This window comes from Pseudopipra pipra, chromosome W (genome assembly GCF_036250125.1).
Source record: "Pseudopipra pipra isolate bDixPip1 chromosome W, bDixPip1.hap1, whole genome shotgun sequence".
In the NCBI taxonomy this organism is placed as follows: Eukaryota; Metazoa; Chordata; class Aves; order Passeriformes; family Pipridae; genus Pseudopipra; species Pseudopipra pipra.
This window is the reverse complement of record NC_087580.1, coordinates 41,935,441-41,954,011: the sequence shown is the minus strand read 5'-3', so window position 1 is coordinate 41,954,011 and position 18,571 is coordinate 41,935,441. Positions and strand designations below refer to the sequence as shown.

Genomic DNA, 18,571 nt, shown 5'->3' with positions numbered 1-18,571 from the left:
ACAGAGAGCAGGTTAGAGTCCTGCCAAGAAAGGGTTAGAGTCCCTAAACGGGTTAGAGTCCCGGCACTGCAGTGTAAAATTGTCTTTTCTTTGTAATGCTGTGTTCACCCTTTATGTTTCTGTGTTTTGTTTGCAAATGTTCTTGCTCTAATTTACCCTGATCATTCTTTGTTTGTTTGTTTGTTTTGTGTAAGATATTGTCTGGTAATGCATTGGAAACTGTGCTCGACTCAGAAAGTTAACCATTTTTTTATTCTTCCGAGGCTGTTTGAGAGTTTCTAGGAGCTTTAGGACCCAGAAAAGCTCTTTGTACTAGCAAAGAATTCTTGGAATGCGGTTTCTCTTGCTAACTGTTCTGGTTTTTGTCAACGAGTAAAACGAAACTAAAATAAGCTGTTTAGGTACTGAGAGAGAGTCTCATTTACGATTTCATTGTTTGCAGCAGTTTGTTTGTCTGTTGAAAAATTGGATGTTGTGTTTTTCATATACGGTATAATCCTTGAGACGTCTTTTAACTCTATATGGGAAATGATTGCAATCTCAGTTCTATAAAAGTGAATAAGCTCTTGCCGGCACGTATAAATCCTAGGATTAAAATCTGTCCTTTCTGTTATTGTTCACTGTATGTTAGAACTTTGTGTAACAATTGTGGTAAATATATTCTGGGTCCAAGAGGAACACAAGAAATAGCGCTCAATCGTACCCTTACCTTCTACTGTATACGCTGTTGGTCAAATCAAGATTTGGCAGAAACTAAGTGGGTGAGATTTTATTGTTGCCACACTCATAGACAGGTATTTGTAACATCTTGGTTGCATTTTCTGTAAGAAGTGTGTTTTATAGTTTGCAGCAACATCCTGTGAGTTTGTGGTAACATAAATCGGACAGCCGACAGCAAAGCCATATCTCTCGGTCTGCGGCGCCATCTCGCGACCTTGCTCGGTAACGCAGATTGCTCAGATAGAAACCAGAAGGTAGGAAAGTTCTCCTATATCAAGTGTGCAAGTGTGAATGTGAGTGTGATTGAGACGCGGCTCTGCTGCGGGGCGAGTGGGAGTCCCGCTCTGCGGTTCCTGTTCTCCGCGAGGAGCCAGGCCAGAAACGGACGAAGCGATTGGAGATTGCGTACATGAAGTATTGGGGCAGAATCAGAAATACTCTAAGACGGTGGAATAGGATAAGGAAAGTATTGCGATTTAAAGTAGAATTTACTGACACACCGAAAGCTACACAGTGTGAACACATTAGTGGAAGCCTAGCCCGATTGGACATAGAAGCACGAATTCAGAGACAAGAATTGCTTGACATAATAGAATATCACGTAAAGGAATTCATAAGAAAAATAGAAAAGGAGAATGGGAGGTTGGGATACGATCCTCTAGTATTGGAAGAGTTTCTTGGTTGGATACCCGTTTGGGAACACGATCCCCAGATTAGCTGGTATATTACTGACGCACAGATAGTAGAAAAATCTGGAAGAGCACCCTACAGGTTTGTCTGGTAAGCCCCTACCTCTCACAAACCTTATCCATCACTACATCACCAGGCCCTACGATAATAATGGGAAGCCAGCAAAGTAAGGACATAAATATGAAAACCCCCCTGGGGTGTATCCTAAAGCATTGGAGAGATCTAGGGGGAGCCCCAGGAGGAAACATAAGCAAGAAAACACTCCTAAAATACTGCACTCAATGGTGGCCTTTGTACAAACTAGATGATGACGAGAAATGGCCACCTGAAGGGACAATAAATTATAATACTATTTTACAGCTTATGTTGTTCCTTCGTCGATTAGGAAAGTGGGATGAAGTGATTTATTGTGATATGTTTTTCACGCTCAGGAATAAGCCTGAGTGGCAGAGAGAATGCGGAGTAAATGTTGCACCGCAGGACCCCTTGGTTTTAGCTTTGGAAAAGGATAAGAAAAATTTGAAACCAAAAGAACGTTGTTGTGATGCTTGTAGTATCGGGCAACAGTGTCTTAAATTAAAAAGAAGGGACAGTGAAGAAGAAAGTAGGATAAGTTTATGGGAGTACCAACCATATGCTCCAGGATACGGAATACCACGACCAAAGCGGAGAGAAGGTGAAGGAGACACTAGCCTATTAGGAGATATTTCGCTAGAGCTAGGAAGATCCAGAACCGGATCTAGTCCTCAAAAATCAAAAGACAGTTGGGAAGAAAGTAGCCCATCAAAATCGGAGAGCCCCCAAGGAGAAAGCAGCTCGCAGGGACTGAGTAGTCCACAGGGATCCGAAAGTTACAGAGAGGAGGCCGATAAAGAGAAGAGTAGCCCCACGAGACCAGAAGATTATGGAGAAGAGGGTGGCACATCGAAACCAAAGGACAGCAGGAATAGGGATACCAGTACACCGAGAAAAGAAGACAGTATCTACAGAGTGGAAAGTAGTACACCAAGGGATGCTAGTTATGAGAATGAAAGTAGCCCACCAAGGCTAAGAGGTAACGAAAAAGGGGGCGATTCCCCCAAGGTAGGATGTAGTGGCATTATAATTCAAGGGGAAAAGGAAGACAACACCCAAAGGTTAAACATAGTGATTCAAATAGATGATAAGAGAGATACCAGAGGGACAGAAGAAGACGAAGAGAGCAGCCCCGGACAAGCTGAGCGTCGACAGCGTCTCCTCCAAACCCAGAGAGAAAGGCGGCTAGACTGTGTGAACCATGCCAGAAGGTTGGGAGAAGATGACTGGGCAGGAACAGGAAGTGAGGACGAAGAACCGAAACGAGGGAAAAGAAAAGAAAAGAGAAAGAATAGAATAGACACTAGAACCCAAGAAGAAGACGACCCTGGAGAAGGAACTAGCCACCCACACTACACCAGGTCTATAGCTCGAAAGGAAGCAAAAGAAGGAATCGAGAGAAGTTATACAGTAGCTCCCCTTCGACAGATAATGCCCATTGCAGGAGACCGGGGGCGGGTAAAGGTACCATTCACAGCAAGTGATTTGAATAGTTGGAGAGAAGAAGCCCGGAATTTTAGGAAGAACCCAGAGGGGGTGGCTAAGAGGTTCGAGTTGATTGCAAAGAACCTAGATATCGACTGGAGTGATATAGAAGTAATGCTGTCAGAATTAACAGAAACGGAAAAAGAGTTAGTATTGAAAACAGGAAGAGATAGTGCCGCCGTATTGCCCGAAGAATTGGAAGTTGTATTCCCAAGTAAAAATCCAGAGTGGGATCCAAATAACCCCAATCATTATGGGCTGCTGGTGCAATATAGGAAGCTAATAGCATTAGGTCTGCGGAAAGCAATACCTAAAGCCATTAACTGGGCAGCTTTGTACGATGTTAGACAGGGAAAGGATGAAAGTCCCTCAGAATTTCTAGATAGACTTAGGACTGCCATGAGACAATACACACCCTTAGACCCAGCATCGGAAGAAGGGAGACAACAACTGCTAGGGCTAGTAATGGGGCAGTGCACTTCAGATATTAGAAAGAAATTACAAAAACTTAAACATCCAGCAAATAAAGATCTAGAGACATTGATGAATGAGGCCTGGGAAGTATACAACAACAGAGAAAAAGAAGAGAAAAAGAGGGAAGATAAAAGAGTTGCTCGGATCGTAGCAGTAGCAGTGGCAGCCCAAAATACAAAATTCCAAGACACAAGTGCCAGGGGTAGAGGTCGTGGTTACCCTATGAGAGGGAGGGGAGGATTCAGACCCCAACCCATCAGGGTAGGACCAGATCAATGTTCCAATTGCTTTCAGTTAGGCCATTGGAGACGAGACTGCCCCCAACTCGGAGAAAGGATTGCAAACACTGCTGCTACACATCGGAGCAGTGACTGAGGGGGACCGGTGAGTCGTTCCCTAGCAGACCCACTGGTTAAAATGGAGCTAGGGGAAGGTGAAAAAGAATTAGATTTCCTGCTTGATACAGGAGCAACATTTTCAGTTTTAAATCAAGAACTAGTACCAAAGAGTGATGAGTTTGTACAAGTTGTGGGAGCAACAGGCCAACCAGAAAAAGCTTATTTCCTAAAACCTATTAAATACAAAATTGGAAAACAAATGGGGATCCATCAGTTTCTGTACTTACCAAATTCTCCAAAGCCTTTACTAGGAAGGGATTTACTGGAAAATTTGGGAGCCGTAATAAAATTCAACAAAGACAAACTCGAATTCCAGGTAAATGAAGAACAACTAATTGCAGCTTTAAGTCTGACAATCAGTTGCATAGAACCAAAACCTGAGAGTCGTAATATCGAACGGATTATGAGCGAGGCATATCCATTGGTATGGGCCACTGATGTACCTGGGAAATCCAAACAAGCAACACCTATTGCTATTGAACTTATACCTGGAGCAAGACCAGTGGTAAAGAAGCAGTATCCCCTGAGATTAGAAGACAGGAAAGGGGTCGAACCCATAATTGAGAAATTCCTGGAATTAGGACTATTAGTGGAATGTGAATCAGATTATAACACGCCAATCCTGCCAGTTAAGAAACCAAATGGAACTTATAGACTGGTTCAAGATTTGAGAGCTGTGAATGCAATAACTAAAACTCTACACCCAGTGGTGGCAAACCCTTATACCCTCTTGACTAAGCTAAAGGACAATTTAATTTGGTTCACAGTGTTAGATCTAAAAGATGCATTCTTTTGCCTTCCCTTAGCCCCAGAAAGCCAAAAGATTTTTGCCTTTGAATGGGAATCTGTGAGTAAAGGGAGAAAGACCCAATTAACCTGGACAGTGTTACCTCAAGGCTACAAAAACAGTCCAACAATCTTTGGGAATCAATTAGCCAAAGAATTGGAACAATGGGAAAGGCCACAGGGGGATGGTACTCTTCTGCAATACGTGGATGATCTGCTGATAGCAACTGAGTCAGAGGAAGAGTGTGTTAAATGGACTATTTCTTTGTTGAATTTCTTGGGACTAAGTGGATATCGAGTCTCTCAACAGAAAGCGCAACTGGTGCAAGAAAAGGTAGTGTACCTGGGATATGAGATCTCCAGAGGACAACGATCCCTAGGAACAGCGAGGAAAGAAGCCATTTGCCAGATGCCCAGACCGGAAACGGTGAGAGATCTACGAGCCTTTCTAGGAATGGCAGGTTGGTGTCGCTTATGGATCTACCAATATGGGGTACTCGCCAAGCCATTGTATGATTTATTAAAAGAAGCTAAGAGTATCCTGGTTTGGACTCCCGAAGCAGAGGGAGCTTTTAAGAGACTGAAACAAGAACTCATGAGAGCCCCAGCTTTGGGCCTCCCTGATGTAACAAAACCATTCTGGCTGTTCTCTCATGAACGGCAAGGGATGGCTTTAGGAGTCTTGGCGCAACAGCTGGGACCACACAAAAGAGCTGTGGCCTATTTCTCCAAACAGCTGGATGAAGTAAGCAAAGGATGGCCCAGCTGTTTGAAAGCGGTGGCCGCAGTGATCATAAATATAGAAGAGGCCAGAAAACTCACGATGGGCCAGAAAATGACTGTATTAGTGTCCCACACTGTGTCTGCTGTACTAGAACAAAAGGGTGGCCATTGGTTGTCGCCTTCCAGATTCCTAAAGTACCAAGCCATCCTAGCTGAATCAGATGACGTAACCATTCAAGTAACTAACATTGTGAATCCAGCCTCATTTCTAGAAGGAAGAATGTCAGCAGGACCAATAGAGCATGACTGCCTAGAAACCATCGAAGCAGTCTACTCCAGTCGCCCGGATCTCAAAGAAGAGCCATTTGAAGATGCTGACAACTGGTTCTCGGACGGCAGTAGCTTCGTGAAGCAAGGAGTAAGGATGGCAGGCTATGCAGTGACCACAACGGAAGAGGTAATCGAATCAAATCCTTTACCTGCAGGGACCTCAGCCCAAAAGGCAGAATTAATAGCTCTTACCCGAGCTCTGGAATTAGCAGAAGGCATACGAATTAATATTTGGACAGACTCTAAGTATGCCTTCTCCGTCGTGCATGCTCATGGAGCAATTTGGAAAGAAAGGGGACTGCTAACCGCCCAAGGGAAAACAGTCAAACACGCAGAAGAAATTCTACGATTGTTAGAAGCAGTCCAACTCCCAGCACAAGTGGCCATAATGCATTGCAAAGGACACCTAAAAGGTAACACTGTTCCAGAGATAGGAAATAGGAAAGCTGATGCAGAAGCTAAATTAGCTGCTGCAAGAACCAAGGAAGTGGTTATAACAGCTCTAATACCAGAAGAGCTAAATACCGACTTCCAACCAGATTACCAAGACTCAGATCATAGGTGGATTCAAAAGAACAAGGGCAAATTATTAGACAATGGATGGGGTCAATTAGAAACAGGACAATTAATAATACCAGAGAAATTAATGTGGCAATTTGTGAAAACAGAACATGAGAAAACACATTGGAGTTTAGACCCGCTTTACCAGTATTTGCAAACTAGAATAGCAGGGCCAAAATTATTTACTACTGTAAAACAAGTTACAACCCAATGCGAACGATGCCTGAAGAATAACCCAAATACAGGGACCAAGATACATCAGGGAGCAATAAATCGAGGTAAATTCCCAGGTGAAGTATGGCAGATTGATTTCTCTGAACTCCCAAGAAAAGGGGGGTATAGGTACCTATTGGTACTAACTGATACATTTTCTGGGTGGCCTGAAGCATTTCCCTGCAGAACAAACAAGGAGAGAGAAGTAACTAAAGTTTTGCTAAACGAAATTATACCACGATTCGGAATACCAAGGAGTATATCCTCAGACAGAGGTACACATTTCTGTGCAAAAGTCGTGAGAGCAATAAGCAAAGCATTGCAGATTAAATGGCAATTACATACGCCCTACAGACCACAAGCTAGTGGGCAAGTAGAAAAGATGAATCATCTCATCAAACAACAAATTGCTAAAATATGTCAAGAAACTAACTTACAATGGTATCAAGCTCTGCCTATTGCTCTGATTAGATTGAGGGTCAAACCTCGATCAAAAGAAAAGTTGAGCCCGTTTGAAATTCTGTACGGTAGACCTTATGCTATGCAAGTTGTAAATAGTGATGCTATAGACCAAATAGGCAATCAATATATATATGATTATGTAATTGCTGTAGGAAAACATTTTGATAAAAATGCTGCAGTAGTAATAGAACACCAGCCCAAGCAACCTGACTGTAAATTGCATCCATTTAACCCCGGTGATTGGGTGTATGTTAAGAATCTTTTAGGAAAACCCCTACAAGAAAAGTGGGAGGGACCTTTCCAAGTGCTGCTGACCACCTTCACCGCGGTTAGGATCAAGGAGCGACCTACATGGATTCACTACTCTCGAGTCAAGAAAGCTCCAGAAGATAAGCAAGAAGACCTGGCATCATGAATCCGGCTCTTTCAACATTGATCATTGGACTTTTGATCATTGGACTTCTGATAAGTATAGTTTTATCTCAAAACTCTACCTCTGAAGGACCGTGGTCTAATGCTTACATAGAAGTACCTTTCGAAGGTGATTTCCCAGAAATGGAGATTTATATTTTACATAACAAGCAACCTTACACGCCGGACCCAGGCTATCTCATAGCACAAAAGGGGGACCAATTTCAAATAGGGTGTCGAGAAGTTGAGAGACTAATAGGGAAAACAGATAGGTTAACACTGATAATTAAATTCTGGCCAGATGAATCTAAACAGGATTTAATCACTTATAGCCAAGTAAAAAAAGGTCAGCCCATTGTTTGGATTCAACGGCCGGGACCAATCTCATGTCAGTGGGATAGTTTTGAAGGAGGCAGAGCACAATGTGAAATTCTATTCGAGTTAGATCACTCAGTAACATTCACCTGTAGTAGGGAGGGAAACCCTCCAGGTGGTTACAGTGTTATAAAAAGAATTTCACTAGCTAAAGACCCAACTGTGAACCCATCTCGTGAAATCACTCCACAAGTAGAATGTAGAAGAATACATAATTTCACTTTGATAGGACCTCAAGTAATAAGACAGTAAAACGAGTTGAAGTTACTACTAGATCCTACATATTCTCTAAAGAAAGTACAGATGAACATTCAGACAGACATTACACACTTACAAGAAGATTGCCAGCCGTTCGTAAAGCAAAGCCTCAAAGGCTGGAATGCCTGGTTAGCGACTAGGTCACTTCACAAACGAACACAAAGAGATATAAGTGGATGGGTTGGCACAGGGTTTGGTATAATGAACACCATAGACCAAGAGGTATTAGTAAATAAGTTGAGTACCGTCACTTCCAATCTAGGTAAGCTTAAAGTACCTTTAAGCTCATCTATGCTAACTTTAGCAGAAACACAATCCTTAGTAGTTAAATTGATGGCTCTAGTAGCTGACCACACCGCTGAAGATTTTGTCAAAATTGCTGATTACGCTGGAGATATTAGCAAAGAAGTTGCACTTGCTATCCAGTGCGTTCAAACACAACAATGGATACAGTCAGTAGCGGCAGGAATATTGAGAGAAGGGATGTCAGGTATACTACCTCAAGAAATAAGAGAAACAATATTAAGAGATAGCTCCACTACACGATTTGAAATAGACCACCAGGCTTGGTGGCAATTAGTTAATTTTACCTATGATCCACAACAAGAACATGTTGAGGCCTATGTCCTCACCATCAGCGCTGCAGAAGAGAGAGCTATCTTCCCCATTCTAACATTAGGAACTATACATCAAGATGCCATTGTCAGACCTGTAGATCATAATGTCTGGGCGAACTATGACAACACTAAGAACAAGTGGCAATCAATTCGCACAGAAGCATGTATTCCTAAAGGACAATTAGGTTATATTTGCGAAAATGCCATAGTAGAAGCTGAAGACTTATGCTTAGATGCTGAAGACGGTATATGCACTTTTGAAATGCTTCCGCACAATAAAACCCGATCACAAGTATTCTATATAGGAAATGGATGCGCTTGCATTAGAACCCCTTGTGTTGATGTAGTTATAGATAATTGTCTTGAAGTGACTAATGATACTAACTTTTGTATATGTAACTTCACCAAAATTGTAGGTTGTGACTTTAGCTATACTGCACCCATAACCACACAGCAGTTAATCGAAGCTGAGTACACTTTGTATCATGAAGTACCCAAACTACAGATAGGTATGGATACTAAGCTTCTCAAAGAAATGCTTATGCATCCTGAGGTAAGAAAGTTAGCTCAAAAGGTGAATCAAACGACCCAACGCATGGTGTGGCAAGTAGAGCATAATTCAGAGGGTATAAAGAATATCTTGACGAAAGTTACACAAGTAGGTCAACATCACTGGTGGGACATTTTCACAGGATACTCTCCAACAGCAACTCAAGTCTTTCACTACCTAGTACACCCCATATTGATTATAGCTATAGGCATGCTCTTGTTAACCCTCATGAACATATGCCTGTGGTGTAAGTTAAGGTCCATGGTCAAGAGAACCCAAATGATCTGGGCAATGATAAAAGCATATCAGCGCCCTTTAAGATAAGAACTTGACGAAGGAATTCGTAAGTTCTAAGAAAAGGGGGGAAATGAAGCCAGGTAACACCTGAAAAGCGAATTTAAGCAATATAAAGAGTTAAGCACAAAATGTAGAAGCAAGCTTTAGCAAGGCACATAGAATTCAGCATTAAGAAAGCGGAGGCAATAAATTCACTGAGGTACAGGTCGCTCTGACACAGGAGAACATAAACATGAACAGAAAATGCTAGTACACACAAAAAGAGACATATGGGGAGGAAACCAAAGAGATAAAGAGAGGGACATGCCAAGAAATTAGGTATTGGTGCCAAATACCGAAACTCTCTGCCAAATTCATAAGGAAGCTACCCAAATTAGGGAAGGTTCAAAAGTTTAGGAGGATGATGATGAAAAGGACACGAGGTTCATGATGAAGGAAGACCGGAACTCCCACCGAAGTTCTCCCCAAATTAAGGACCACGCCTCTAACTCCGCCTCAACTCCACCTGTTATGAATATTAAAAGTAGATGTTGCAATGTAATGAATATTCATAATATATGATGTAATTGCTTAGCAAGAAGTGTATAAAAGTTGGATTGTGTGTTTCTCGAGTTGGAGCAGTTTGTCCAGGGCGACCTGGCTGCTCCCCGGCCGTGAAATAAATACCTCCTGCTTATAGACTGAAATTCTGTCTCTGAGCAGTTTCTCCGCGCCTTGTTTTGGGGCATAAAATTGGCATCAAATTCCCTCTGGGACACCACAACCATCTCCTACATGGGATGTGCTGCACAGGTCTTCTTCTTTTTCTTCTTCATCTCAGCAGAGTTTTCCCTCCTCACCATCATGTGCTACGACCGCTACGTTGCCATCTGCAAACCCCTGCACTACAGGACCCTCCTGGGCAGCAGAGCTTGTGCCCATATGGCAGCAGCTGCCTGGGCCACTGGCTTTCTCAAGCTCTGCTGCACACAGCCAATACATTTTCCCTGCCCCTGTGCCAGGGCAATGCCCTGGGCCAGTTCTTCTGTGAAATCCCTGCCATCCTCAAGCTTTCCTGCTCACACTCAGGCTACCTCAGGGAAATTGGGCTCACTGTGGTTAGTTCCTCTTTAATATTTGGTGGTTTTGTTTTCGTTGTTTTCTCCTATGTGCAGATCTTCAGGGCTGTGCTGAGGATCCCCTCTCAGCAGGGACGGCACAAAGCCTTTTCCACGTGCCTCCCTCACCTAATCGTGGTCTCCCTGTTCGTCAGCACTGCCATATTTGCCTACCTGAAGCCCCCCTCCATCTCCTCTCCATCCCTGGATCTGGCCCTGTCAGTTCTGTACTCAGTGGTGTCTCCAACACTGAATCCCTTTATCTACAGCCTGAGGAACCAGGAGCTCAGGGAAACTCTGAGGAAAATGATGACTAGATGCTTTTCAGCAGCAATAACCTGCCTATTTTCCTCTGTACAGCATTCATAATGAAACTCATGAGCATCTTAGCCTTCCTTCTCAGGTCCTTGGTGGTAGTCAGGGGGTTCTTCTTGTCAATACATTGCACACAATGAAATTTTTTTATTCATCCCCTCATCTGGATCACTGTTTACCTCTTGAATTTGTCTCTCTAACTCTGTAATTGAGTAATCGTGCTATCTCTATATTTCAACAAAATAAACTCTCATGCAGTGCCGTGTTTATCTGGGATCCTTCCTCTGCGACTGTGGTGTGTTGACCTTGGTCAGGTGCCCACCCAGCCACTCCATCACTCCCCTTTCCAGTGGGAAAGGGAGTGAGTAAGGCAGAAAAAAAAAACAACAACCATGGGTTGAGATAAGGCAGTTTATTTAAAGCAAAAAGGAAAGCGAAGCTTGCACGCGCAGAAGTGAAAAACAGCAGGGTTTGTTCTCTGCTTCCCATGATCAGCCATGGTCGGCCACTCCCGAGGAGCAGGGCTTGGGTCCGCGGGACGGTTCCTCAGCAGGCAGCCATTAGACAATGAATGCCCCCCTCCTGCTCCCTGCCTCAGCTTTTAGAGCTGAGCTGACCTCCCATGGTCTGCAATGTCCCTTGGGTCAGTTGGGCTCAGCTGGCCTACTTGGGTCCCCTGCCAGGCTCTTGCCCTCAGCTAAGGAAGGAATGTCCCAGGGTTGGTGCTGTGCTCAGCAGTGGCCAAAACACTGGGGCGTTCTCAACCCCCTTCCAGCTGCCAATGCCAAGCCCAGCCCTGGGAGGGCTGCTGTGGGGAACTGAACTGCAGCTCAGCCAGACCCAACACACCAACAGAGAGGAAAGATTTTGATGAGGTAAAAACAGGCTCAGGGAATGCTGAGGGTGCTGAAACACTGACGGTGCAAACACTCCTGTTAGGCCTTTACTCTCTTTGTAACTTCAAATCCCAACACTACCTAAAAGTGCTGCCCCCCCCAATTGAAAGGAATCCAGTGCTCTAATTCCAAACTCACCCTGAACTCAAAGGCAAAGTCCAAACCCAGAACTCCAGACTCTTACCAATCCCAAACCTGTATGGTTGGTATGAAAACTTAAGCTTTAATCCTAACCCAGCCCAAAACCCTCTTCCCCTAATCATGAACCAGACACTGTCAGCAGAACAACAAACCTCCCCAAGTTCTGCCTAATCCCCACCCTGAGCTCTAAACCCCAAGCCCTGACCATTAAGCACCCCCACAGCCCTTGGGAGCAGGGCAAGGACCTGCAGGGCCCAGAGCAGGCCCAGGGGGTTGGCAGAGGAATGGGAGGTGACCTGGATCTGCTCAGCTCTGCAGTGACCCCCAGGAGAAGGGCCTGGGCTCTGGGAGGGATGTCCTGTGGCACAGGGGCTCAGGATCCAAGTTCAGAAGGCCAAGTGCACATGGCAACAGCCAGAGCTGGTGCAGAGACATCAGGGAGGGTCTAGAAATGCTGCTGGGAGGGGGTGGGAAAGCAGAAGGGGTGTGTGCAGCCTGCAAGGACAGAGCAGCAGCAGGGCCAGGCCAGGACAGCCTGCAGGAGAGATGGCCAAGGGCTCTGGCAGGGCTGCAAGGCCCAAAGGCACTCAGGCCTTTGTCCCCTTGCCTCTGGCAGCTGCCTCTGCCACTCAGGCCACCACAAGCAACTTGCCTGGCAGGTTCTGCACTTGGTTTCTGCCTCGCTCCCCCCTCAGAAGCCTGGCAGGGTTTTCCCAGTTTTGGCCTTTGTTGTTCCTCCCCCTCCCATCCCAGTGCCCCCCAAACAGCCCTGAGCCAGCCGGGAGGGACAGGATCTGCTGGGCCAGGGCCTGGGGCTCAGGCCTTGGCCTTTGTGCTCCACAAAACCAAGGCAGGCTTTGCTCAGCATTGCAGGGGCCTGCCCAGAGCCTTTGTCTGCCTGCACTCCTGGCCTCCAAGGAGCTGCTCCAAGGAGTCCCTGGGGAGGCTTTGTCAGTGCCTGCCCTCAGTGGGGCCCAGCAATGCTTCAAGGCACTTGGACTTTGGCTTCTGAGTTCTTCAGCAGCTGCTTCAATCTTCTCTCAGTACCTCAGGATCATGGGCTGGGCTGCAAAAACACCATGGGGCTCATTAAAATGCAGAAATCCCTCAGGATCTCTTTGTGTTCCTTTAATTGTCTTCAAGGCAATTTCAAAACAAGTCTTCAAAATTTGTATTTTTTTTAATTCAGTTATGGATATTTTTTTAGTACAGAGAAGAGGTGATAGAGTCGTTCAAGTGATCTTGATGCTGAGTGTCTTCTGAGGAGATCCACACTGACCCTGTATGATCAAACTTGCTCCTCACCCCCCAACCTTACCAGTTCTGCCATGGTCCATCTTGGACTGACAGCTGATGCAGCTCCAAACACCGTGGGGCTCATTAAAACACTGAAAAACAATTTCTTTCTCTTCCTTTAATTGTCTTCATGTCTTCAAGACATCAACAACAAATTAGAGTTGTTTTGTAGTTTAGCTAAGGAGGAATATTTTAAAGTGGAAGTCACGAAAAAAATATATTTTTGATGAAAGAGAATGATTTACACAGAGCCTTGGGATGCAAGAGGGTCAGGGTGCAAAGGATTTAGACACAAAGATAAGGGGGCAAAAGAGTTTAGTAGCACTTAATCATTGACTAATTGAGCAGTTTTCAAGTGATTCAATAGCATTTGCCATAATTTTAACAGTGACTGAATTACAGATTCACAGTAACAACCTTCACACCACAGTCAATTCACACCCACACCCAGGCAGAGCTGTGTAGACACCTCAGTAGCTGGATGTGGAAAGGTCTCTCTCCCAAATTCCCTTGTCAGAGAAACACTCCCCCAAATCCCTTTGTTTTTCCCAACAGACAAGGGTCACAGCTGGAGGAGTGTTTGTGGAGGGGGATCAGAATTGTCCTGGGCATCAGCGAGGGTCTTTGGAGTGTTGCAAACTGGAGGGTTCCCGAGCTGGGAGGGGCTGCCAGAGGTGTCCCACTGAGAGGGAGGTGCTGGGGAGCTGCCAGGGCCTCCCTCAGCCCCACTGGTTGTGGGCTCACAAGGGGACTGGCTTTAGTTATCTGCTGAATTTCCATCCTGGTGTCAGGAATTACTGGAGTTTCCAAAATATTTGGGAATTGTATCCAAACTGTTTCATTTGGGTCACCATTCAGTCAGGGAATGTTCCAAGGTTTTCAGGGGATGACTCCTTATCCTGTGTTCCCCAGTTCTTACACCCATCCAAGTCAGCTGAACAGTTTATTGACAATGTGTCCCGAGGGGCAAGACCTCCGATGCCATAGAAACCCCTCCCCCTGGATTAGGAAACCTTTGGAATTCAGGAGGTGTTCCAGTGGAGCATGAAAATGAACAGCAATTTTCCTAAAGCCCAGAGCCAAGCAGAACAAAGCCAGGCCCCCTCAGTGGCAGAGCAAAGGTCCCCCATCCCTGTGTCCCTGTGGCCGCTGAGGCGGCAGCGCAGGCCCGAGGCGGTGCCGGGTCCCGGTGCAGCCGGGGCAGAGCGGAGGCTGCGCGAGCGGCAACCCCGGCGGTGAGTGCGGCAGCCCCGTGGGAGCGGCGGCTCCGGGCACAGACGCCGGCGGCAGCCGCTGTGGCTCCTGGAACCGAGTGGCCATTGGGACACTGCAGGGCCTCCTGGAATCCAGGGGCCGGTGGGACACTGGGGAGCCTCTTGGAGCCAAGGGAACCCTGGGATATTTTGGAACATCCTGGAATCAAGGAGCCATTGTGACACTGCAGGGCCTCATGGAACCAAAGGAGCTCTCAGAGTTTTTGCAACCTCATGGAATCAAGGGACCGTTTCTGGCAGGATGCTCTGCTCTGACAATACCTAAAAAATGGTCAGAGAATGCAAACAATGCACACTCTCTGTGATGAGTTACTGCTGGTGTCGAGGTGCTGTTTTTAATGTTGAATTATGCTAAATCCAAAATGCTTCATGAAACTTCAGACACACATCCTGCTTTCTGAAGCAGGATTTGACAGATAAGCTGCTCCCTGGCCTGCAAATATGTCTGGCAGTCAAACCCTTGATAACTATAAAAGCCCCGTCCAACTGTCATGGGGCAGATTCTTCCACAGACTTCCTTGACGTGTGTGGAGCTTCTGCCATGAAGTAGGGACAGCTCTTCATGGTCACTGCCCAGGGGTTGGGTGGAAGAAAAAGAATTACCCCTGTCGTCGTGTGATGAGTTACCTCAATCTCTGCTTCAGGATTGTTTCTTTTTGCTGGCTTTGATCCAATTACTTTAATAGAATGACTTTGATAGGCTGCACTGTCCTATCTTACACTATACTGCTAGGAGTTTTTGGCTTTTATACTGTGCAGTAAATAATTGTCTTTAAGGTCTTTTGTCTCTTCACTTGTCTGATCAATTGTCTATTCATTTGTCATAATAAATCATTCATTTTATAGATATATTTCTGATTTGCCATCTCTAAAACCTGCAGGACAATGTGATTGAATCACACCTCTATAATTCCTTCAGTTGAAACCAAAATCTGAGTCTGAGATTGGATCCAGCCACAGCCAGGCTCCTCTCTGAGAAGGAATTTAGAAAGCAAAGGGGTCTTTTGTGCACCTCGTAGCTCAACGAGACGGCTTCTGCCATCAACTTTGTCTAAGCCTTCCACCCCCCCCAGCCCCAAGCCGTGACACATGGGCATGTCTTGTCCATCCAGGGCAAACGTGGACTCCTGAGCTGGTCATTTGATGTCCCTCCTTGGAGGGAAGAACAAGCCCAATGACCTGGGGTGAGAGGCCAGTGCTGGGAGCGGCGCTGGCTGTGCCAGGGCACTGCTGGGTGCCCCCACCCTGAGCACTCCCACCCTTGTGCTGGTCCCTGCTGTTTTCCTCTGCAGGGCGTTGTGTTGGGCACATCCTGGAGAGCAAAGTGGAAAGAAGGTTGAAGCTTTGAGGCCCTGGCCTGAGGAGATGCCCCTGCAGGATGGCAGTGCTGCTGCAGAGGTCAGCTCTGTGCCAGCAGTGCCCGTGGCTGTCCCTGCCTGCAGTCCCTGGACAGTCCTGCAGCAGGACTGGGACCTACTGCCAGAGCACTGAGGCCTCCAACAACACAGGGCTCTGAAGAACAGTGTGGAAGGGAAGGGAGAGGAGGCCAGGCAGGAGAAGGGCTGCTGCTCCCTGGCAGTGCTGCTCTGCTGGGACTCTTTTCTGGCCCAGCTCTGCACAGAGGCTCCGACCCTGCAGCTGCAGAGAAGTCAGAGAGGAAAGATGTCATGGAAACAAGCCAATGCAGAGTTCTTTATTTGGTTTAAGCACACAGTGAGTACAATTCCCAATTTGTACAGCCTGTGGGCCAGGCTAGAAAGGCAAACACCGAATTGAAAGTTATATATCTGTTTATATAGATATATATTCATATATATAAAGATTTTCTGGTCTGAACAAATTCTCACCAAATAAACACCCTACCAGGAGCAAAAAATAGAGAAGATGTGGTGGGCCTTTACTGAAGTCCATAACAGGTCTGGCCTTTAATGAGGTACATAACATGCAGAAGAAGGAGAGTTGATTGCGTGTGAAAAACATCCAGTTATCAATTTCCTTATGGCATCCTTGAGCTCCTGGTTCCTGAGGCTGTAGATGAGGGGGTTCAGTGCTGGAGGCACCACCGAGTACAGAACTGAAACCACCAGATCCAGGGATGGGGAGGAGATGGAGGGGGGCTTCAGGTGGGCAAATGTGCCAGTCCTGATAAACAGGGAGACCACAGCCAGGTGAGGGAGGCACGTGGAAAAGGCTTTGTGCCTTCCCTGCTGAGAGGGGATCCTCAGCACAGCCCTGAAGATCTGCACATAGGAGAAAACTATGAAAACAAAACAACCAAGTGATAAACAGCAACTAACCACAATGAGCCCAATTTCCCTGCGGTAACCTGACTGTGAGCAGGAGAGTTTGAGGATGTGTGGGATTTCACAGAAGAACAGGCCCAGGGCATTGCCCTGGCACAGGGGCAGGGAAAATGTATTGGCTGTGTGCAGCAGAGCATTCAGAAATGCAGTAGCCCAGGCAGCTGCTGCCATGTGGGCACAAGCTCTGCTGCCCAGGAGGGTTCCGTAGTGCAGGGGTTTGCAGATGGCAACGTAGCGGTCGTAGCACATGATGGTGAGGAGGAAAACCTCTGCTCCAAGAAAGATGACAAGCAGAAAGGCCTGTGCAACACATCCTGCATAGGAGATGGTCCTTGTGTCCCAGAGGGAATTGTGCATGGCTTTGGGGACAGTTGTGCAGATGTAGCCCAGATCTGTGAGGGAGAGGTTGAGCAGGAAGAAGTACCTGGGGTGTGCAGGTGGTGGTCACAGGATACAGCGCTGAGGATGAGGCCGTTGGCCAGGAGGGCAGCCGGGGAGATGGCCAGGAAGAGCCAGAAGTGCAGGAGCTGCAGCTCCCGCCTGTCTGCGAATGCCAGGAGGAGGAACTGGGGCATGAAGCTGCTGTTGGACATTTGCTTTTTCTTAGGACAGGTCTGTTCAGAAAAGGAAAGCACAGGGAACAATTAAGACAGCCCCCTCTCAGCAAAGCCAGTGCAGTGTTCAGGGAAATCCCCTCCAAGTCAAGGCATTTTTTTTCTCTACTTTGTGCTCTCTGAGGGTGCTGTGAGGAGCAGGAGCTCTGGCCATGTGCTGCCAAGGACTCAGCCATCCAAGTCACTGTCCTTGCCCACAGCCCTTGTGCCCCAGCCCTGGGAGCAGCTCCCCAGGCCGGCTGAGAGCTGCCCCTGGCAGGCAGCAGAGTCCCTGCCCAGCACAGCACCCTGGGCTGCAGGACCCTGCTCTGCCCCACAGCCCTGGGCACCCCTGGCTGCACCCCCGGCTTCACAGCTCTTCCAAAGTGCCCCAAAACAGCCCCCTGCTCACCCATCCCATCAGCTGGGGCTGGGACAGCTTTAGGAGATGCCTCCAGGAGCTGCCCCTGCACTGCCCTGCAGCCACAGACTCATCATGTGCAGCCCTGCCAAGATTCCTCCTGCAGGGAGCTCTCAGCCCTCCTGCCAGTGCTGAGCCCCTTGAAGCTCTGTCTGCCCTGCTGGTGTCCCTGAGCTGGCCTGGCAGTGCCCTCAGCCCTGCTGGGCTGTGCAGAGGAGCTGCTCACCAGCAGAGCTGTCTCTTTGAAGCTCTTCTTGCTTGCCAGGAGCTCCCTGGGTGCCAGGAGCCTGGTCCAGCTCAGCAGCACAGAAACAGCCCCAGGCATTTCATGACCCTTGGGGGTTTTGATGTTGTTTACATGAGACTCAGTCCCTGAGAGGAAGTTCAAACAACTTTTCAAGAAGTCAAAATGAGATGGAAACACTGAAGTTTCCAGTAGTGCTAATGAGTCTCACTGAGGGACACAACTGAGAACGTGTCCCTGGGTTCCAGTTAGAGCAGAAAACTGCAGACAGTGATGACAAGGATGGACGAGCAAGGGAAAGGTGGCTCTGTTGCTGAGGAAACGTTGACTTGTTTCCTTAATCCAAAGGGCCAAGCCCTGACCCCCAGCCTCTGGGAAGGCAGATCCTGTCCCTGCCTCATTCCTCAGGGCTCTTCCTGGGGCACTGGGATGTGGGATGTGCAATGCCAAGGGCAGGACCATGGGGTGGCACCTGCCAGGCTGCTGAGCAGGGACAAGGAGGCCATGAGGCCCCAGGGCTGCAAGGGCCACTCCCCTCCTCCTGGCATCAGGGGCACAGACAGCAG

The 18,571-nt window shown here is 47.0% G+C and overlaps 1 protein-coding gene across 1 annotated transcript; it reads right to left on the bottom strand.

The window, feature by feature from the left end:
* Positions 1-16,369: 16,369 nt before the first annotated feature.
* LOC135405048 (olfactory receptor 14C36-like) lies at positions 16,370-17,104 on the bottom strand. Its single transcript, XM_064639766.1, has one exon. It carries the CDS (start codon positions 17,102-17,104, stop codon positions 16,370-16,372), a length of 735 nt encoding a protein of 244 aa, XP_064495836.1.
* Positions 17,105-18,571: the final 1,467 nt, after the last annotated feature.